Source organism: Silurus aristotelis (genome assembly GCF_946808225.1).
Source record: "Silurus aristotelis genome assembly, chromosome: 3".
In the NCBI taxonomy this organism is placed as follows: Eukaryota; Metazoa; Chordata; class Actinopteri; order Siluriformes; family Siluridae; genus Silurus; species Silurus aristotelis.
In genome coordinates this window covers 29,593,180-29,610,230 of record NC_139576.1, presented here as the reverse complement: position 1 = coordinate 29,610,230, position 17,051 = coordinate 29,593,180, and the positions used below count along the sequence as shown (strand labels likewise).

At 38.1% G+C, this 17,051-nt stretch overlaps 2 protein-coding genes across 2 annotated transcripts in view; both read left to right on the top strand.

Moving 5' to 3' along the window:
- LOC310724036 (craniofacial development protein 2-like) overlaps positions 1–17,051 on the top strand; it is a 384,292-nt gene that overhangs the window by 214,743 nt on the left and 152,498 nt on the right. The window lies entirely within an intron of this gene.
- Positions 10,739–14,727, top strand: asb18 (ankyrin repeat and SOCS box containing 18). The gene is made up of 5 exons (XM_083537792.1): positions 10,739–11,081; positions 12,693–12,960; positions 13,367–13,880; positions 14,013–14,126; positions 14,201–14,727. Exons 1-5 carry the CDS (start codon positions 10,799–10,801, stop codon positions 14,384–14,386), a joined length of 1,365 nt encoding a protein of 454 aa, XP_083393918.1. The 5' UTR covers positions 10,739–10,798; the 3' UTR covers positions 14,387–14,727.

Below are 17,051 nucleotides of genomic sequence, written 5' to 3'. Positions count from 1 at the left end.
TTACTCCCTTTCTACTTGGTCTCCTGAATACACAACATATCTACCTTTCTCTTCTCTATCATATCAGCTACCTCTCTCTCTTTACTAGTAATAGTACCAACATTTAAAGTACCAACCCAAACCTCCACTCCCCTACACTTCTCCTTTTTCTGCTGTCTCTGTAGACGTCTCCCTCCTCTCCTTCTCCTCCTTCGACCAACAGTAGCCCAATTTCCACCTGTACCCTGTTGGCTAACAATACCTGTGGCTGTCGTTGGTAACCTCGACCGATCTGGTATGAATTTCTGATTTGTGATCCGCTGAATGTTTTACGCTGGATGCCCTTCAAAAGCAACCCTCCCCATTTATCCGGGCTTGGGACTGGCACTAAGAGTGCGCTGGCTTTTGCAACTCTAACCTAGGGTTACATCTAAGGACAAATGGTCTAGCACAAAACTACAAGAATGTGGAATAATCATTTGTGGCACCATGTACATTCACATTCTAGGAAGGCAAAAAACAGTCTGCTTTTTTTATAATTATTATCTAATAAAGTGCAACTGTCCAAAATTGGACAACCTTGAATGGAATGAGTCTAGTTAAGAGCCTATGAGAGATAGGGCTTCCAGGAGATGTTCATGTCTGAGAGTTCAAAACTATGAATCATTAACGATTCATATGACACTGTGGCTTATCTGCTTCAGTCAAACAATGCATTCAGTCAGTCTCTGTGCCAGCTGCCAAACTACAGGCTCCAAGTACCATTTGTGAACTGTGCCAATAATCTTCTATTTTTTCAGGTGAAGCATTACACAAACCAAATTAATTTATTTAATTAATATTGAGATGAAATGAAGAGGGGTCTTGTACAAAATCACCAATTTTATCGGTGAGTAACATATTCGAGAGGCATTTAACCACCAAAGCAAAAACGGAGTTGGAGGTCCTTTTACTGCAAAGAATACTGTCAAATTAATGGAGTGCGGATTTGATGACAGTTTATACGTCGAAACAAAATTCTATGTTTAATCAGGTCACTTTGTATGGAGCAAATGTATGAATCTATTCACTTTCAGATGACAGTTGCAATCATACCTAATAACTGCAGTGCATCTATGAGTGTATGAGAAATCTATAGTAAATCTATGTGAGTCTATGTAATATCTTAAAATCAACACCTAGGAGGCAAGTAGTCAAAGCAATATGTCTGAGGTGGTAAATGCTGCAAGATCACAAATTACTCTCAATTCATCTAAACGTAAAAAAATCTCAGCCTTCTAATTTGAAATTAAAACTAAGAAAAATAACATTAAGCCTCCAGCTGGCAACAAATCATGGGATTTATACATATATCTAGATACCTGCTTCTCCGATTACTGGTGATCAGTAATGCTTACGGACCACGACTTGTTTGTTTTTTCTTCTCATGAAGTTACTTTCTCTTTAAGGAAAATATTGCTTTCATTAGAGAGCAAAGAATTGGTTACAGTCCTTTGTACCAGTCAAACAGCTTGGCACATATATGTATTTAAAACATTTTAATTGATAATAATTTAGGTGGCTTCTTTATAATTGTAAATTTGTCTCTAATGAGCAAGCCAGTGGTGATGTGGCAAGGAGAGGAATGTGGAGAGAGAGAGAGAAGGTTGGATGGTGTGGAGATGGTGAAGCGAAAGTGGATAGGATTAGTAAGTGAGAGCAGCGATTAAGAGGCTAAAGAGTGGAAAGTCGGTTGGACCAGATGACATACCGGCAGAAGCGTGGAGATGTTTAGGAGAGATGGCAGTGGAGTTTTTAACAATTGTTTAACAGGATTTTGGAAGGTGAGAAGATGCCTGAGGAATGTAGAAGGAGTGTTCTGTACCGATCTTTTAAGAATAAGGGAGATGTGCAGACCTGCAGAAACTACAGGGGAAAAAAGTTGATCAGTCACACCATGAAGTTATGGGAAAGAGTAGTGAAGGCCAGGCTGAGAGACGAGGTGACCATCTGTGAGCAGCAGTATGGTTTCATGCAGAGGAAGAGCACCACAGACTTTGAGAATGTTGATAGAGAAGTATAGAGAAGGTCAAAGGAGTTGCATTGTGTGTTCATGGATTTAGAGAAAGCGTATGACAAGTGCCAAGAGTGCCAAGAGAGGAGATGTGTTATTGTATGAGGAAGTCAGGTGTGTCAGAGAAGTATGTGAGGGTGGTGCAGGACATGTATCAGGACAGTGTGACAGCAGTGAAGTGTGCAGTAGGAACGATAGACTGGTTTAATGTGTCAGAATGCATCAAGAATCGTCTCTAAGCCCTTTCCTGTTTGCAGTGGTACTATGATGTTTTTGGATGATATTGTGATTTGTGGTGAGAGTAGGGAGCAGGTTGAGAAAAGCCTGGAGGGGTGGAGGTAAGCGCTGGAGAGAAGAGGAATCAAAGTCAGTAGGAGTAAGACAGAGTACATGTGCGTAAATGAGAGGGAGGGCAGTCGAGTGGTGCGGTTGCAGGGAGAAGAGGTGGAGAAGGTGGAGGAGTTTAGGTACCTGGGGTCATGAGTGCGAAGTAATGGAGAGTGTGTTAGAGAAGTGAAGAAAAGAGTGCAGGCAGGGTGGAGTGGGTGGAGAAGAGTGATGGCAGGAGTGATTTGTGATGAAGAGTATCTGTGAGAGTGAAAGGGAAAGTTTATAGGACTGTGGTGAGACCTGAGATGCTGTATAGTTTAGAGACAGTGGCACTGAGTAAAAGACAGGAAGTGGAGCTGGAGGTGTAGGAGCTAAAGATGTTGAGATGTTCGTTTAGAGTGACGACGGACAGGATTAGAAAGGAGTTTATTAGAGGGACAGCACATGTAGGACATTTTGGAGACAAGGTAAGGGAGGTGAGATTGAGACGTTTGGACATGTGCAGAGGAGGGACATGTGGTATATCGGTAGGAGAATGCTGAGGATGGAGCCACCAGGAAGGAGGAAAAGAGGAAGGCCAAGGAGGCGGTTTATGGATGTGGTGAGGGAAGACATGCAGGTAGTTGGGTTACAAGAGGCAGATGTAGAGGACAGGGGGGTATAGAGACGGATGATCCGCTGTTGCGACCCCTAATGGGAGAAGCCGAAAGAAGAAAAGGAAGTAGAAGAAGAAGAAGTGTCCGGACCTCAGCTGGCAAGGAAGGTTCATTTAATGGACCTCAAGCAATATTAGGTAAAGACCCCTGCTATGGATTATTTTTGTTCAAGGTTCATGTACATTTATTGCTTTTGTCAAATTATGCTATTACATTTGATTTTCAGATGCATGATCTAAACATGTCACTCTGATACAGTTATTGGTAAAACAGGCATCAACGTCAAAATCGTATGTCAACTAAACAAATATGATAATATTACTGTATAATGTGCTATACGGGTCCAATGTGCAAAAGAGCACTGTAAACAAGTGTGTACTAGAAAATAGAAACACAGAATATTGTGCAAAACAGCAACAGAGGCAATAAAGAAAGTGTGTAAAAAACACATGTTAAAAGTTATAAAATAATATGGGTGGTGCTGAAGACATGGATGTGTATTTGAGTGTGTGTTTGAGTTTCGGTTTGTAACAGTTCAGTAACACACAGTTGAGTGAGAAAGTGTGTGTGTGTGTGTGTGTGTGTGTGTGTGTGTGTGTGTGTGTGTGTGTGTGTGTGTGTGTGTGTGTGTGTGTGTGAGAGTTCCAGTTCAGTTCTATGTGTTAAGGAGCCTAAGGGGTTGAAAAAAAAAACTGTTGCACAGTCTTGGTCGTCTAATGCTGTTGACTTTGTGGATGCAGCATGTGGTGTAAATGTCCATGATAGAGAGGAGAGCGACTCCAATGATTTTCTCGTCAGACCTCACTATTCTCTGTAGAGTCTTGTGGTCTGAGATGGTGCAGTTCCCAAACCAGGCTGTGATGCAGCTGCTAAGGATGCTTTCAATGGTCCTGCTGTAGAACATGGTTAGGATGGGGGGGAGGGAGATGGGATTTCCTCAGCCTTCTCAGGAAGTAGAGATGCTGCTGGGCTTTCTTGCTGATGGAGCTGGTGACCAGGTGAAGTTTTCCATCAGATGAACACCAAGAAATTTGGTGCTCTTGATGATCTCCTCAAAGGATCCATTGATGTTCAGTGGAGAATGGTCGCTCTGTGCTCTCCTAAAGTCAACAATCATATATTTGGTTTTGTCAATGGTTAGAGACAGGTTGTTGGCTCGACACCAGGCTGTTAGCTGTTGAACCTCCTCTCTGTTTGCTGACTTGTCGTTCTTGCTGATGAGACCCGCCACAGTTGTGTCATCGGCAAACTTGATAATGTGGTTCGAGCTGTGCATTCAGCAGAGTAAACAGCAGTGGGCTGAGCACACAGCTGTGAGGGGCCCCAGTGCTCATTGAGGCAGGAGACTGTAGACTTCTTTAGCATGAGGATAATGATCACTGTCTTGAGGCATGTAGGAACAAGACGGCGCTGCTCAGGGAGAGGTTAAAGATGTCAGTGAAGATATCTGCTAGTTATTCTAGGCATTCCCTTAGCACTCTGCCAGGAATGTTGTCTGGTCCAGCAGACTTCCGTAAATAAGGTGAGTTTTTCTCACTTCAGCCATTGTTAGACAGAGCACCTGGTTGTTGGGAGGAGAGGTGTTCTTCCTTGATGCTACGTTGTTCTATCGAATTTCTTTCCTTTGGTATCTTCTTTTTTTTATTGTTAATAAGCTCCAATGAGCTGGCTAAACTGCCTATAAATGCAGTTTTCAAGGTTTTCTCAGCAACATGTACACTTGTGCTGAGGCCAATGTTTAAACATTTTTATCCTGTTCTACATATTTTCTACATTATTTATTTCGTTGTAGTAGAAATTACTTAGAAAATGCGTTCTTTAGATCAAATATTGTATCTACAGCATGCATTATGTCTGACTAAATGTATATGTAATCCTGTTTTTTTTTTTTTTTTTGGACCGAGTGGTTTAAGTAAATGAACTACAACTAACAAGATTATCAGTTCTGAGAATAACAGTGGTACTTTGTGTATAGAATTGAAGTTTATATGTATCAAGTACATGTTGCAATGTTGTAGTGTTTGGGTCGCCTAAACCAGACCAGTGATATTTTGAGACATCTGCTCAGCTGACTTTCGATTTGTGCTATTCTTAGCTGCATGTCTAGTGAATGAAAACAAATCTTCACAATGTTAAAACCATTTCAGTCTTATTTTTAATGAACTAATGTTTAAATATTACAGCAAATAAAAAGTACAGCTGTACAATTATGTCTTCAGGAATAAAGGTGGATTTCTCACTTCACTCAGAAATTGTACGGACACTAAAAGATGCCCAGGACAGGAAGGACTTCAACTGTGTGGAAAACCTCCTCAAAGAGCTGACAAAGAAAAATCCAGATGCTGTTATTGAGTTGTCCAATGATGATTGGATAAAAGACCCTAATGTTCAGCTTCCACCAGCTGTATTGGTGGGTGAGTCTTAGAATTCCACTGCTACACAATTTAGTTTAAAACATTAGTAAATGTTTAACATTCTGATATTTAATATTCAATATTCCCCACTATCATTAGGTCCCCATTTATATATACACAATTGTATTATTTTGAGGGGGAGTGGTGGCTCCAGCGGTTAAGGCGCTGGGTTGCCGATCGGGAAAGGTCTGGGGTTCAAGCCCTGGTATCGCCAGGCTGCCACTCTTGGGCCCTTGAGCAAGGCCCTTAACCCTCTATGCTCCGGGGGTCCCTTACGGTGGAAATATCAAGGTCCGTGACGTCGGAGTGACGTGGGGCCGCCTTCCCGTGGGCTCACCACCTGCAGGAGGGACTGTAAGGGACGGTGCTGTGAGGATTGGGCAGCAGTCGAAGGCGGGGGCCTGCTTAGACTGCTGCCCCTGCGACCCGGATTAAAGAAAATAAATAAATGAATGAAATAATATTATTGTGACATGGTTAATAAAATGAATGTTTAGCCAGTGTGCCAATAGATTTGATAAAACATGAATTTGAAGTCAGGCTACTGCTGATAGAGTCAATCAATTATATTTCATATAATGTTTGTTACAATCACCTTACTGCATTTTAATAGTACTATGCCTTTATTTTGGACAGAGGAGACATTCTGTGAAGATCTCCCCAGTATTATATGCAATAATTAATGTAAAAAAAAAAAAAACACTGTTAAATGGATGAAAAAATCAAAACAATGACTTTGACCACTTATTTATCCTTTGGTGGGATTTAAAAATATTTTATTTGGAAAAACAAGCCAAATAAATCAGCATTGTTTTTTTGTCTAAAAAGCACTACTCAGTCACATATTTATGTATACACTTATTTATATATTTAAAAAAAGTCTGGACATACCTTCAGTGTCTTTTTTTATTATTTTCAACGTTGAACATAAATACCGAAGACATGCAAAATATGAATATAATTTAGCTTTGATGACTGTTTGGAAAATGCAAGCTCTCAACATATTCATAAGGAAGTCTAGAGTTTTCAGTTCACATGTGTGTTTCTTGAAGAATTCATTTGTGACATTTCTTGCTGTGTTATAGACCATTTTGTGCAAGGCTGAGTAAAGTCAATATTCCTATTAGTGCTACCACAACCAGTGTACAAATCCATCCAAATCTAACTCCATAATCTAGCAAGAAACACAGCTAAGTAAAGAGAAAAGTCCATCATTTCTTTAAGAAATGATCAAAAACATATATGTATCCCCAACTACAGTCTCCAAAACCATCAAATACTATGATGAAACAGGCTTTCATGAGGACTGTCCCAGGAAACAAAGACCAAGAACTACCTCTGCAGCAGAGGATATGTTTATTACATGCAGTTGTTGAACAGACAGTTCAGAGAAGGTGTGAAGGTGCTGGAGACATTGTTGATAACGTGGTCAAATTTGAGGGCACACTTAATCAGCATGGCTACCATATTGTGCAATGCCATGCCATCTCATCTGCATTTAGTGGGACCATAATTTGTTTACCAACAGGACAATTACCCCAAACACACCTCTGGCTTTTTGTCTAAGGTGGACAAAGTACACAAACCATGTACTTGAGTTAAACTAGAAAAACACTAGGTAAAATATTACTCAATTAAAAGTAAAAGGGAGTTTGTATACACATAAATAAAAAGGAACAATTGATTTCACAAAATGTAGTTGAGTAAAAAGTAAGATATTTGTCTTTAAAATGTAGTGAAGTTAAAGTAAATGTCTTTTGCCAAATACTTCAGTAAAGTACTGATACACTAAAAAAAATGCTACTAAAGTACAGTAAAGAATTACAATTACTTCATTACTTTTCAGCAGTGTTAAAAAAAGAGAGTGATGGAGTGCTGAAATATATTACCTTGCCTCCACAATTACTTGATCTATATCCAGTTGAGATGGTTTTGGATGAGTTGGACAGAAGGAGAAGCATTCAACACCTTTAGGATGTCCTCCATATTGTTGAAAACCACTTCAGGTGACTACTTTATGCGGCTGACTGAGAGAATACCATGAGCATGCATCCGTCTCCATACCCCCCTGTCCTCTACATCTGCCTCTTTCAACCCAACTATCTGCATGTATTTCCTCAACACATCCATAAACCTCCTCCTTGGTCTTCCTCTTTACCTCCTTCCTGGTGGCTCCATCCTAAGCATTCTCCTACCAATATACCCCATGTCCCTCCTCTGAACATGTCCAAACCATCTCAAACTCGCCTCCCTCACCTTGTCTCCAAAACGTCCTACATGCGCTGTCCCTCTAATAAACTCATTTCTAATCCTGTCCATCCTCATCACCCCAACGAAAACCTTAACATCTTCAGCTCTGCTACCTCCAGCTCCACCTCCTGTCTTTAACTCACTGCCACTGTCTCTAATCCATACAACATCTCAGGTCTCATCACAGTCCTATAAACTTTCCCTTTCACTCTTGCAGATACTCTTCTATCACAAATCACCCACTTCACTCTTCTCCACCCACTCCACCCTGCCCGCACTCTTTTTTTCACTTCTCTAACACACTCTCAAATGCACTTCCTCATTCCACCACCACAACTTTTTGTCTTCTTTTCTATTTCCAGATCACACCAAGTACTTTTCTAGCTGTCTCCCTCATCACTTCTGCAGTAGTTGGCCAATCATCCAGCATCTCCTTACTACCTCCGAACCCCAGTCTGACCTCTTCCTTGAATCTCACACTACAGTCTTCCTCCTTCAGTTTCTACCATATTATTATTCTTTCAGTCTTCACTCTCCTTCTCTTCTTTTTCACCTTCAAACCCATTCTAAAGACCACAATCCAATGCTGTCTAGCTACACTGTCCCCCGCCAACACCTTACAGTCTCCAATCTCCTTCAGGTTGCATCTCCTACATAGAACATAGTCCACCTGTGTGCACCTTCCTCCACTCTTATACATCACCCTATGATCCTCCTTCTTCTTAAAATAAGTATTCACCACTGCCATTTAGCAAATCCTTTTAGCAAAATCTACCACCATCTGCCCTTCCACATTCCTCTCCTTAAAACCAAACCTACCCATAACCTCTTCATCACCTCTGTTCCCTTCACCTACATGCCCATTTACATCTGTCCCAATCACCAATCTTTCATTTCTAGGTATACCATCTACCACTTCATCTAACTCCAGAATTTGTCCTTCTCCTCCATCTCACAACCCATTTGTGGAGCATAAGCACTGATGACATTTATCATCATCCCTTCAACTTCCAGCTTCACGTTTATCACCCTATCAGAAACTCTCTTCACCTCCACTACACTGTTACTGTACTCTTCCTTCAGAATCACCCCTACACCATTTCTCTTTCCATCCACACCATGATAGACCAGTTTAAAACCCACCTCCAATGTTCCTGGCCTTACTCCCTTTCCACTTGGTCTCCTGAACACACAACATATCTATCTTTCTCCTCTCCATCATATCAGCTCCCTCTCTCCCTTTACCAGTCATAGTACCAACATTTAAAGTACCAAACCGGACCTCCACTCTCCTACACTTCTCCTTTACCTGCTGTCTCTGTAGATGTCTTCCTCCTCTCCTTCTCCTCATTCGGCAGTAGCCCAATTTCCACCGGTACCTTGTTGGCTAATGATACCTGTGGCAGTGCGATGAATTAATTTCTCTTTCGTGAGCCGCATATTTGATTTGGCACGTTTTATGCTGGATGCCCTTCATAACACAACCCTCCCCATTCATCCGGGTTTGGGACCGGCACGTGCAACCCTAATTGCTGGGTTAAAAGGTGAATACTTTGAATAATCTAAAATACAAAAACTGTTCTGTGTTATTTTAACATGTTTTTGTTTACTACATCATTTCATACATGTTTTTGCATGGTTAATGCTGTTGTATTCAGCATTAATGTACAAAGTTAAAAACAATAACAAATTAAGAAAAAACACTGAATGAAAAGGTGTGTCCAAACAAAACTGGTACTGTACATATTACAGTAGTCTCTCGCTACTCTGCTTCCTTGTGATGCTTTAGTTTTTCATTGCTGGGGGCCGACTAGAAGGCAGGAATGAGAGTGACCATCATTTTTTATTGTTTTGAGTGTCGTTGTCTAAAAATGGCGATTAACTGTAAAGTCCAACAGCCCATGTAGAAAGCATGCAGGGATTAACATGTTGGTATGCCTCCAACAAATGTGCTTTATGAGGAGAAGAGGTCCAGAGGCTCAAATATTCCAAATTCAGTAAGATCTATCTGTCTACAGCATGAAGAACATTGCTGAAGGACACTAAGACTGTTGACATCCTGTCAAACATGTACAAGCAGAACTTTTCTTTAGAGGCTGGCTATAAGGTCGGTTCTGAGTATCAGAGTATTACCATTGCTGTGATTTCAGTAGGCAGGAACCCATTGGTTTTGTAACCACTCTTTTATAGAACCTAATAGACATGGATTCTTCTTGTTTAGCTGCCCATCCTGTTTGAAGGGAGCTCCTCTTACATGTTTGTTTTGATACACAGAGCTACTAGTAATACAGCTAATACACAGCTATTGAATGTCTTACATTAATTTATATCTGTCAGGTATTCCTGTACTTATTGTTTTTGTACAGTTGGGTTTTAATGCATACATTTTTAACCTATCTAGGAAAGATTAGAGTGTGCATCTTTGTCTGTGTGTGGGGTTGGGGGGGTTTGGGGTGTTGCCTGACTTTGATGCCTGACCTTACTAATGCTTTGTGGCGGGCAATATCCACACATCTATGCTCCAAAATTATATTGTATTATACTGTATTGTAATGTATATATAAAAACATGCCCATCCCATGATGGTTAATGATTTACTGTAGTGAAAATTCTGACTAATGCAAAATATTTTTATTTGTTTTTTAATGCAAAGCAATTACACGCAAATATAGGCTTTCACTTTTCACTGAAATGTGATTTTGACTATTTTAAGTCCTGATAAATGAGAGGTCAGAATGTGGCATATGTGCCAGGATCACAGTCTATATTCCTCAGCAGCTGTTTGGCCAATCTGATTGGGCTACATTTCTGTCCCAGTGGTATTTATTCACTTGTGTTACTATTTCCAGAGCAATGCAACGGTGATATCAGCACCAATGCACTCCACTTAACCTTACATGTTTACAACTATGCCCTGCCCATTTATTTATATTGTTTCCAATACAAAACACTGAGGGATAAAATGATTGTCCATGTCTGTCACTGGAATTGTTTGACCTTCCTACAATCGCGTCATGTGAACTAAAAATACATAGTGTAAAAAAACTATAGGAATATAAAAAGCCATGAAGACAAGCAGGTAAGAATCACACAGACAAGCTTCCTCTTTCATAATTATGATCAACCAGGATGGACAGACGTACATTATGCGGCATGTACCTGCCTCTACATGCCTCACAGACACAAAAAAGTGTGCACTAAAACGTACAAAGGCTAAAAGTATCAAAGAAATAAGAAGCATCAAGAAGCCAGGGATAGACTTTCTGTGCCCCCCGGTGCTGGTCGACATGCTCAGTCACCACTGGAGGGACTTACAGGATGGCTTCTCTGATCCTGCTGAGCTCAATATGATTCTAGTGTTCCAAAGTGATGAACTGAGGTGGACTGCACAGAAACTTGGTGAGTTTGATCTGAATGAAGAAAAAGCAAATCTTAATAATTGAAAAAAATAAATAAAACAATGGTAAAAAATAGAAAGACAATTAATTTAAAGGAAATGTATGTTTATTTGTGGAAGGAAATGTGGGCGAAAATGTGAAGCAAACAAAACTTTTATTTTTTAGTTAAGCATTTAACATATTTGGGAAGTTGACAATTAAAAAAAACTATAGTACAAGCAATAAACAGTCAGTGAATGAGTATCTGATTATTGAAGAGTGTATGCAAGTGAGTATAATTTGAGAAGAAAGGCTGAGAAATATGTTGGGGAGAGACTTCAAGACCAGAGGTACAGCAATATTTCATACTATATACAAAAAGAAACATCCATTTTGAGGTGGGGTGTTTCCATGGTCTGTTTTATCAAGCATGCATTTGGCACTGAAGTAAAATGTGATGACAATGTGATAGAAAACAAAAGCATTGCTGGCACAGGGATTACCACCAGAATAGACGCCATTAACTTATTTATTAAAGTCATAATGAAAAATTATACATAAATTGGTTTCTTGATACAATAGGAATAGCTGATCACACACCCTATCTAATGCAAATTTTATTTTCCTTTTATTGTGTTTTAAATGGCATAGTGCATAAGAAAATTTTATATTGTATTAGCAACAGGTTAAATAAAATAAATAAATAAATAAATAAATAAATAAATAAATAAATAAATAAATAAATAAATAAAAGACACTAACTTCATAAGCAGAGGACATTTATACACTAGATGGAAGTGTTCTCTGCAGTGTTATGTGTAATCACCTGTTAACTAGAGCCATATACTCTTTATACATGTAAATATGTCATTGTTGAGTGTGCATGTCTTATCAATTTTTTAAGATACTTAATGTGGGTCATCTTTTCAGAAAACATGGAGAGCTTTTTATTTTAACACTATCATGCAATGAAATTAGTTGTGATTTATATGCAAAAAAGCATATAATTTATAATAACTTTTCCCAGAATCATTGTGTATGAGGAAGAGGGTTGGATGCAGGTTGTGTTTTGAAAGTCATGCTGATGAGGACAAATCTAAACCATAATCCAATTCAAAGAGTCGGGATCTTCAAACAGACCAAATTAGACCAGACAAAGCAATGCTCAATTAAAACAGGCTATGAGTCAAATCACATGAATAGAGATTACATGCTTGGAATTACACATGCAAGAATGCTTGTGAGTTCCAATTTTTCCCCTCTGCTGTCCTCTGCTGCATGCTGTCCTCTGCTGCACTATGCACTTTAAATGGATAATACTCAAAAATAATTATTGTTTATTTCTGTAATTTAATATTGGCCTGCAATGTCATTCATTAGGGAAAATCGTGGGGGAAAATTGTTTTGGGCTGAAATTAAATTTGGCATTTATTGGTTACATGAGATAATCAGATAGTGGTGTAGTTCTTCTCATGATTTCATTCAACAAAATTACACTTAAGTGTAATCTTTCAAAATCTTGCATAACTGAGACACACTTGCATGACCTAGAAGAAGGCTATTACAAATTATTCCCATGAATTACTATTGCTTTTAATCAATAAACTTACAGAGTAATTATACCCCATTATAGGCCTCTGGTCTTTGGAATACAAGCAAGAGCTGACAAGTCCACTGTGCATTGCTGCAGCACAGGGTTTTACCGACTGCCTTGTGTACCTGCTTGAGAATGGAGCACATCCTAATCTCAGTGCAGGAGGAAAGGCAGCGCTTCATGAGGCATGCACAAATGGCAACACTGAATGTGCAGAGCTGCTCCTAGAGCATGGAGCCAATCCCAATCAGCTGACAGAGGAGGGGCTGGCACCTTTACATTTGTGCAGGACACCTCAGTCACTCAGGTATAATTTTATTTATTTCTAAGCATTCAAATCATTTATGTTGAATAATCTATGCCATTTGGTCAGTTATTCGAAGCATGGGCCGAGACCTGATTAAAATGTACGTCTAATGCTCCGTTTCAGGGACAGTTTTGTGCTTATATACATTGTACATTCTGCACACAAATTCACTTTAAGTTAACCCTAAATAGAACCTAGATCGTTTTCTTTACCACACCTGGATCACATTTTTAACACTTTTCAGAGAACTGCTAGGAAAGCATGCATCTAAAATGTCAATATTTTTGGTGAATATATGACTGCATTCATTTTAGCCTAAGAGAGACACTATTTTTTTGACTGTTACAAAGTACTTCATATTTACCATAATAAAACCGATATAATAGTAATCACTTGTCCAAAACAGATGTGCCAAAGCCTTGGTGCGTCATGGTGCTAATGTTGACCTTCCTACTGAAGAAGAAGAGGAAACTCCACTAATTATAGCTGCGAGGCATGGGCTGCCACACCACGCTCAGCTGTTCATGCGATATGGCGCGAAGATCAACCACACCAGCAGCTCAGGAGAAACGCCATTAGGGGCTGCATGTTTGGAAGCTCAGCAAAAGCTGGGAGAAGATCAGGATGAGGGACACCTTGAAGTCTGCACTATTTTCTTGAGATATGGAGCTAATGTGAATGTAGCTGACAATGAACGACGCACTCCTCTACACAAGGCAGCTCGCAATGTCCAGATTAGATTGGTGCAGCTTCTTTTGGATCATGGGGCAGACATCAATGCCATTGATTACAATGGTTGTTCACCCTTGTCGAATGTGCTACAAAATGCTATATTACGTCAGGAGTGTCAGCCAGATATTGTGGTTCAGACCCTGTTAAACCATGGATCAATTAAAGTGTGGCCACAGGCATTGCTCAAGGTTTGAAACTTGAAATTGTTTAAAAAAAATTTTACTGTATCTACTTCTGTTGCTTTTTTACATTTTGAACTATAGTAGCTACAATATAATTTATAAAAGACATGCTTTATTTATTTGGTCTTGTTAATTAAGGTATTAACAGCCTGTGCAGCTGCTCCGAAAACAGTGGAGATTCTGTTCAACTCCTATACGCTTGTTCCTGTAACATATACATGGGTGGAAGCCATACCTGAAGAGATTTTCAAAGTAAGTACTTTTAAGAATTAAAAAACTTTTTATAACAAAGCACATTATATGTTGATAGGATTATTGTTCTTTAGCTTCACAGGTCATTTTATGACTCTCTTTTTGCTTTGGAATTTAAACCACGCTGCCTGCAGCACCTGTGCAGATCTGCAATAAGAAAGCACTTTGGGAAATACTGTTACCTATTAATCCCCAAGCTTCCTATCCCAAAAATATTAAAAGACTATCTGCTTTTAAGACCCGAAGGCTACATCAACTAGAAAAGTGAAGGTTGTGGCTGCTTCAAAATCACTTATTCTAATTGATTTAAAACTACCTTTTTTTTTTACTGTAAAACCATTAAACCATAAAATTAGCATGAAACCTTGAAAAAAAATACTATGATTATTCCTATTTTTTGGACTATGTGTACATAAATAAGATGGTGTGGATTTGTGGTGTGTTGTGTTCATTTTTAAGATTGCACTAAAGAAGATGCATGTCTTTTTATTGTTACATTTGTTTATTGTTAAACAGAGTACTGCTTTGATAAAAAAGCTATTTGTAAGTGTCCTGCATGTCATTTTTAAAATCATAAAATTGAGGAAATTATGAAAATCAAGTTAAGTCAAGAAACTTTTATTGTCATTTCAACCATATATAGCTGACGCAGTACACAGTGACAAAGAGACAAGACAAACAGACAAATACACAAAACACAAAATAGCGCCGCCAGTAAACCTGCTATATATTATACTGTGAAGTGTGCAAGACAGAACTTTACACAGGAGTGTACTTGTAAATAAAACACAAAATGTAAACATTGAAGGTTGTGCAAAAAGTTAACATAAGGTAAGTTCATGTAAAACATTTAAAAAATGTGCAATAAACTAAATAAAAATACTTGATGTTTCTATTTTTTTTTTTACATGTATGTTTTGGACCCTGAATATAATTATTCACATTAATTTATACGATCCTAGAGTAAAATGTAAATCAAATGAATCTAGTAAACCCTTATTTTATTCACAGTAGAACACAGAAAACATGGCAAAAGTTTAAACCGAGGACATTTATTATTAACAGATAGGGTCATTTAAAATTTAATGGCAACTGGTCTCAAAAAAGTTTGGACAGATCAATGTCTACCACTGAGTAGCATCACCGCTTCTTCAACAATAGTCCATATACTTATGGGAACTGAGAGGACATTTGCTGAGGTTTTTGGGCCATTTTAAAAAATATTGCCAAACATGATCCTCTAATAGAAAAATAAATGGATGCTATTGGCAATGTCAAATTCACAAGCAAATTTATCCAAAATAAAATATTCTAATGTTTATCAGAAATGATAAAGGCTTTTAGCTAATAGGAGAAGTAAAGAAAGTCAGGTTTCCTGGGCTGATAGTTTAAATGTCGTAGGCTTTATAAGATAATTACATATCTTGGAAGCCATAAAGGAAAATATCAGAATATCATACCAACTGGTTTGGTCAGGGCTTTGATGGTGTTACTGTTATGGGTAGCAATCAGTTGTGGAAGAAGTACACAAACCATGTAGTTGAGTTTAAGTAGAGATTCACTCTGTAAAATATGACTCCAGTAAAAGTAAGTGTCCATTTAAACTTTCACTTGAGTAAAAGTACAAAAGTATTTGCTTTCAAATGTACTTAAATATCCAGAGTACTATGATTTATTATGTTATAATGTTAATATCATTTTTTTGTCATAAGACTCTTTGCTTAATCAACTCTGTTTTTGTAAAAAAGATTTTAATGTTATTCTTAGCGCAACAATTTATAAATAGAATTATATTATGTATAATTGTATTATGCATATATAATGAGTTAAACACTGATTGATATCTTTTAAAAAAGTGAACAAGTAAGTTCAAGTTCAAGTTTATTTCTTTAGAATTAAGGCCACGAGTGTTGTGGCGAGTTCGATTTAGGAGTTTTTTCCATCATTATTCCTATAAAAATGTTCTTCTTGCTGTTGAAATGACACTGAACTGTATGTTGGGGATAAGTAGATACACCAAGCTACAATCAAATCAAGTTAAAATAAGAGCGCGTTCTCTACCCTGATTGGTGGCGTGCTGCATGTTTGACTAGTTACGTTTTATCCTCTCATAAATAAAAAGGAACAACTGTTTTCGCAAAATGTAGTTGAGTATGTATGTATGTATGATGTAGTTCTCTGTCAGTCCTGCTTTCCAGAGCTTCAAGTGTTTACTAAATTCCTAGCTTTTATAAACTTAAAATGAAAAAAATTGTTTGGGGTTTTTTTTTTTTTTTTTTTTTTGCTTTTTTGCTTACTTTTTGTTCCCTGGTGGTCTAGTGGGTAGGATGCGACGCTCTCACCGCTGCAAACCGGGTTCAATCCCCGGTCAGGGAACCAACCCCAGCCATTAGGGTTGCACAAGCCAGTGCACTCTTAGTGCTGGTCCCAAACCAGGATAAATGGGGAGGGTTGCGTTAGGAAGGGCATCCAGCGTAAAAACATGTGCCAAATCAAACATGCGGATCATGAATACGGATGATCCGCTGTGGCGACCCCTAATGGGAGAAGCCGAAAGAAAGTTTTAGTAATAGTAATAGACCTTGCATACATCTAGAATGATAAAATTATAGTAAAAAAATAAAAAAAAATCTATATATATATATATATATATATATATATATATATATATATATATATATATATATATATATATATATATATATATTTTTTTTTTTTTTTTTTTTACTATAATGTTATCATTCTAGATGTATGCAAGGTCTATTAAAAGCAAAAAAAAAAAAAGCAAAAAAAAAAAAAAAAAACAATTTATTTTTATTTGAATAGGTAAATATGGTTATACATGTTTGTTATTAGATTAGTGTTGAAAAATGTTTTGTATTTATGGTATTTGGCAGACACCTGTATTCAGAGCGACTGTCTCCT

Bases quoted from the DNA above. Each gene is read 5' to 3' on its own strand.
- asb18 (XM_083537792.1), top strand. From the start codon at position 10,799: ATGATCAACCAGGATGGACAGACGTACATTATGCGGCATGTACCTGCC. The intron at 11,082-12,692 runs GTGAGTTTGATC...ACCCCATTATAG, and splicing joins GTGGACTGCACAGAAACTTG to GCCTCTGGTCTTTGGAATAC. The intron at 13,881-14,012 runs GTTTGAAACTTG...TTGTTAATTAAG, and splicing joins GGCCACAGGCATTGCTCAAG to GTATTAACAGCCTGTGCAGC.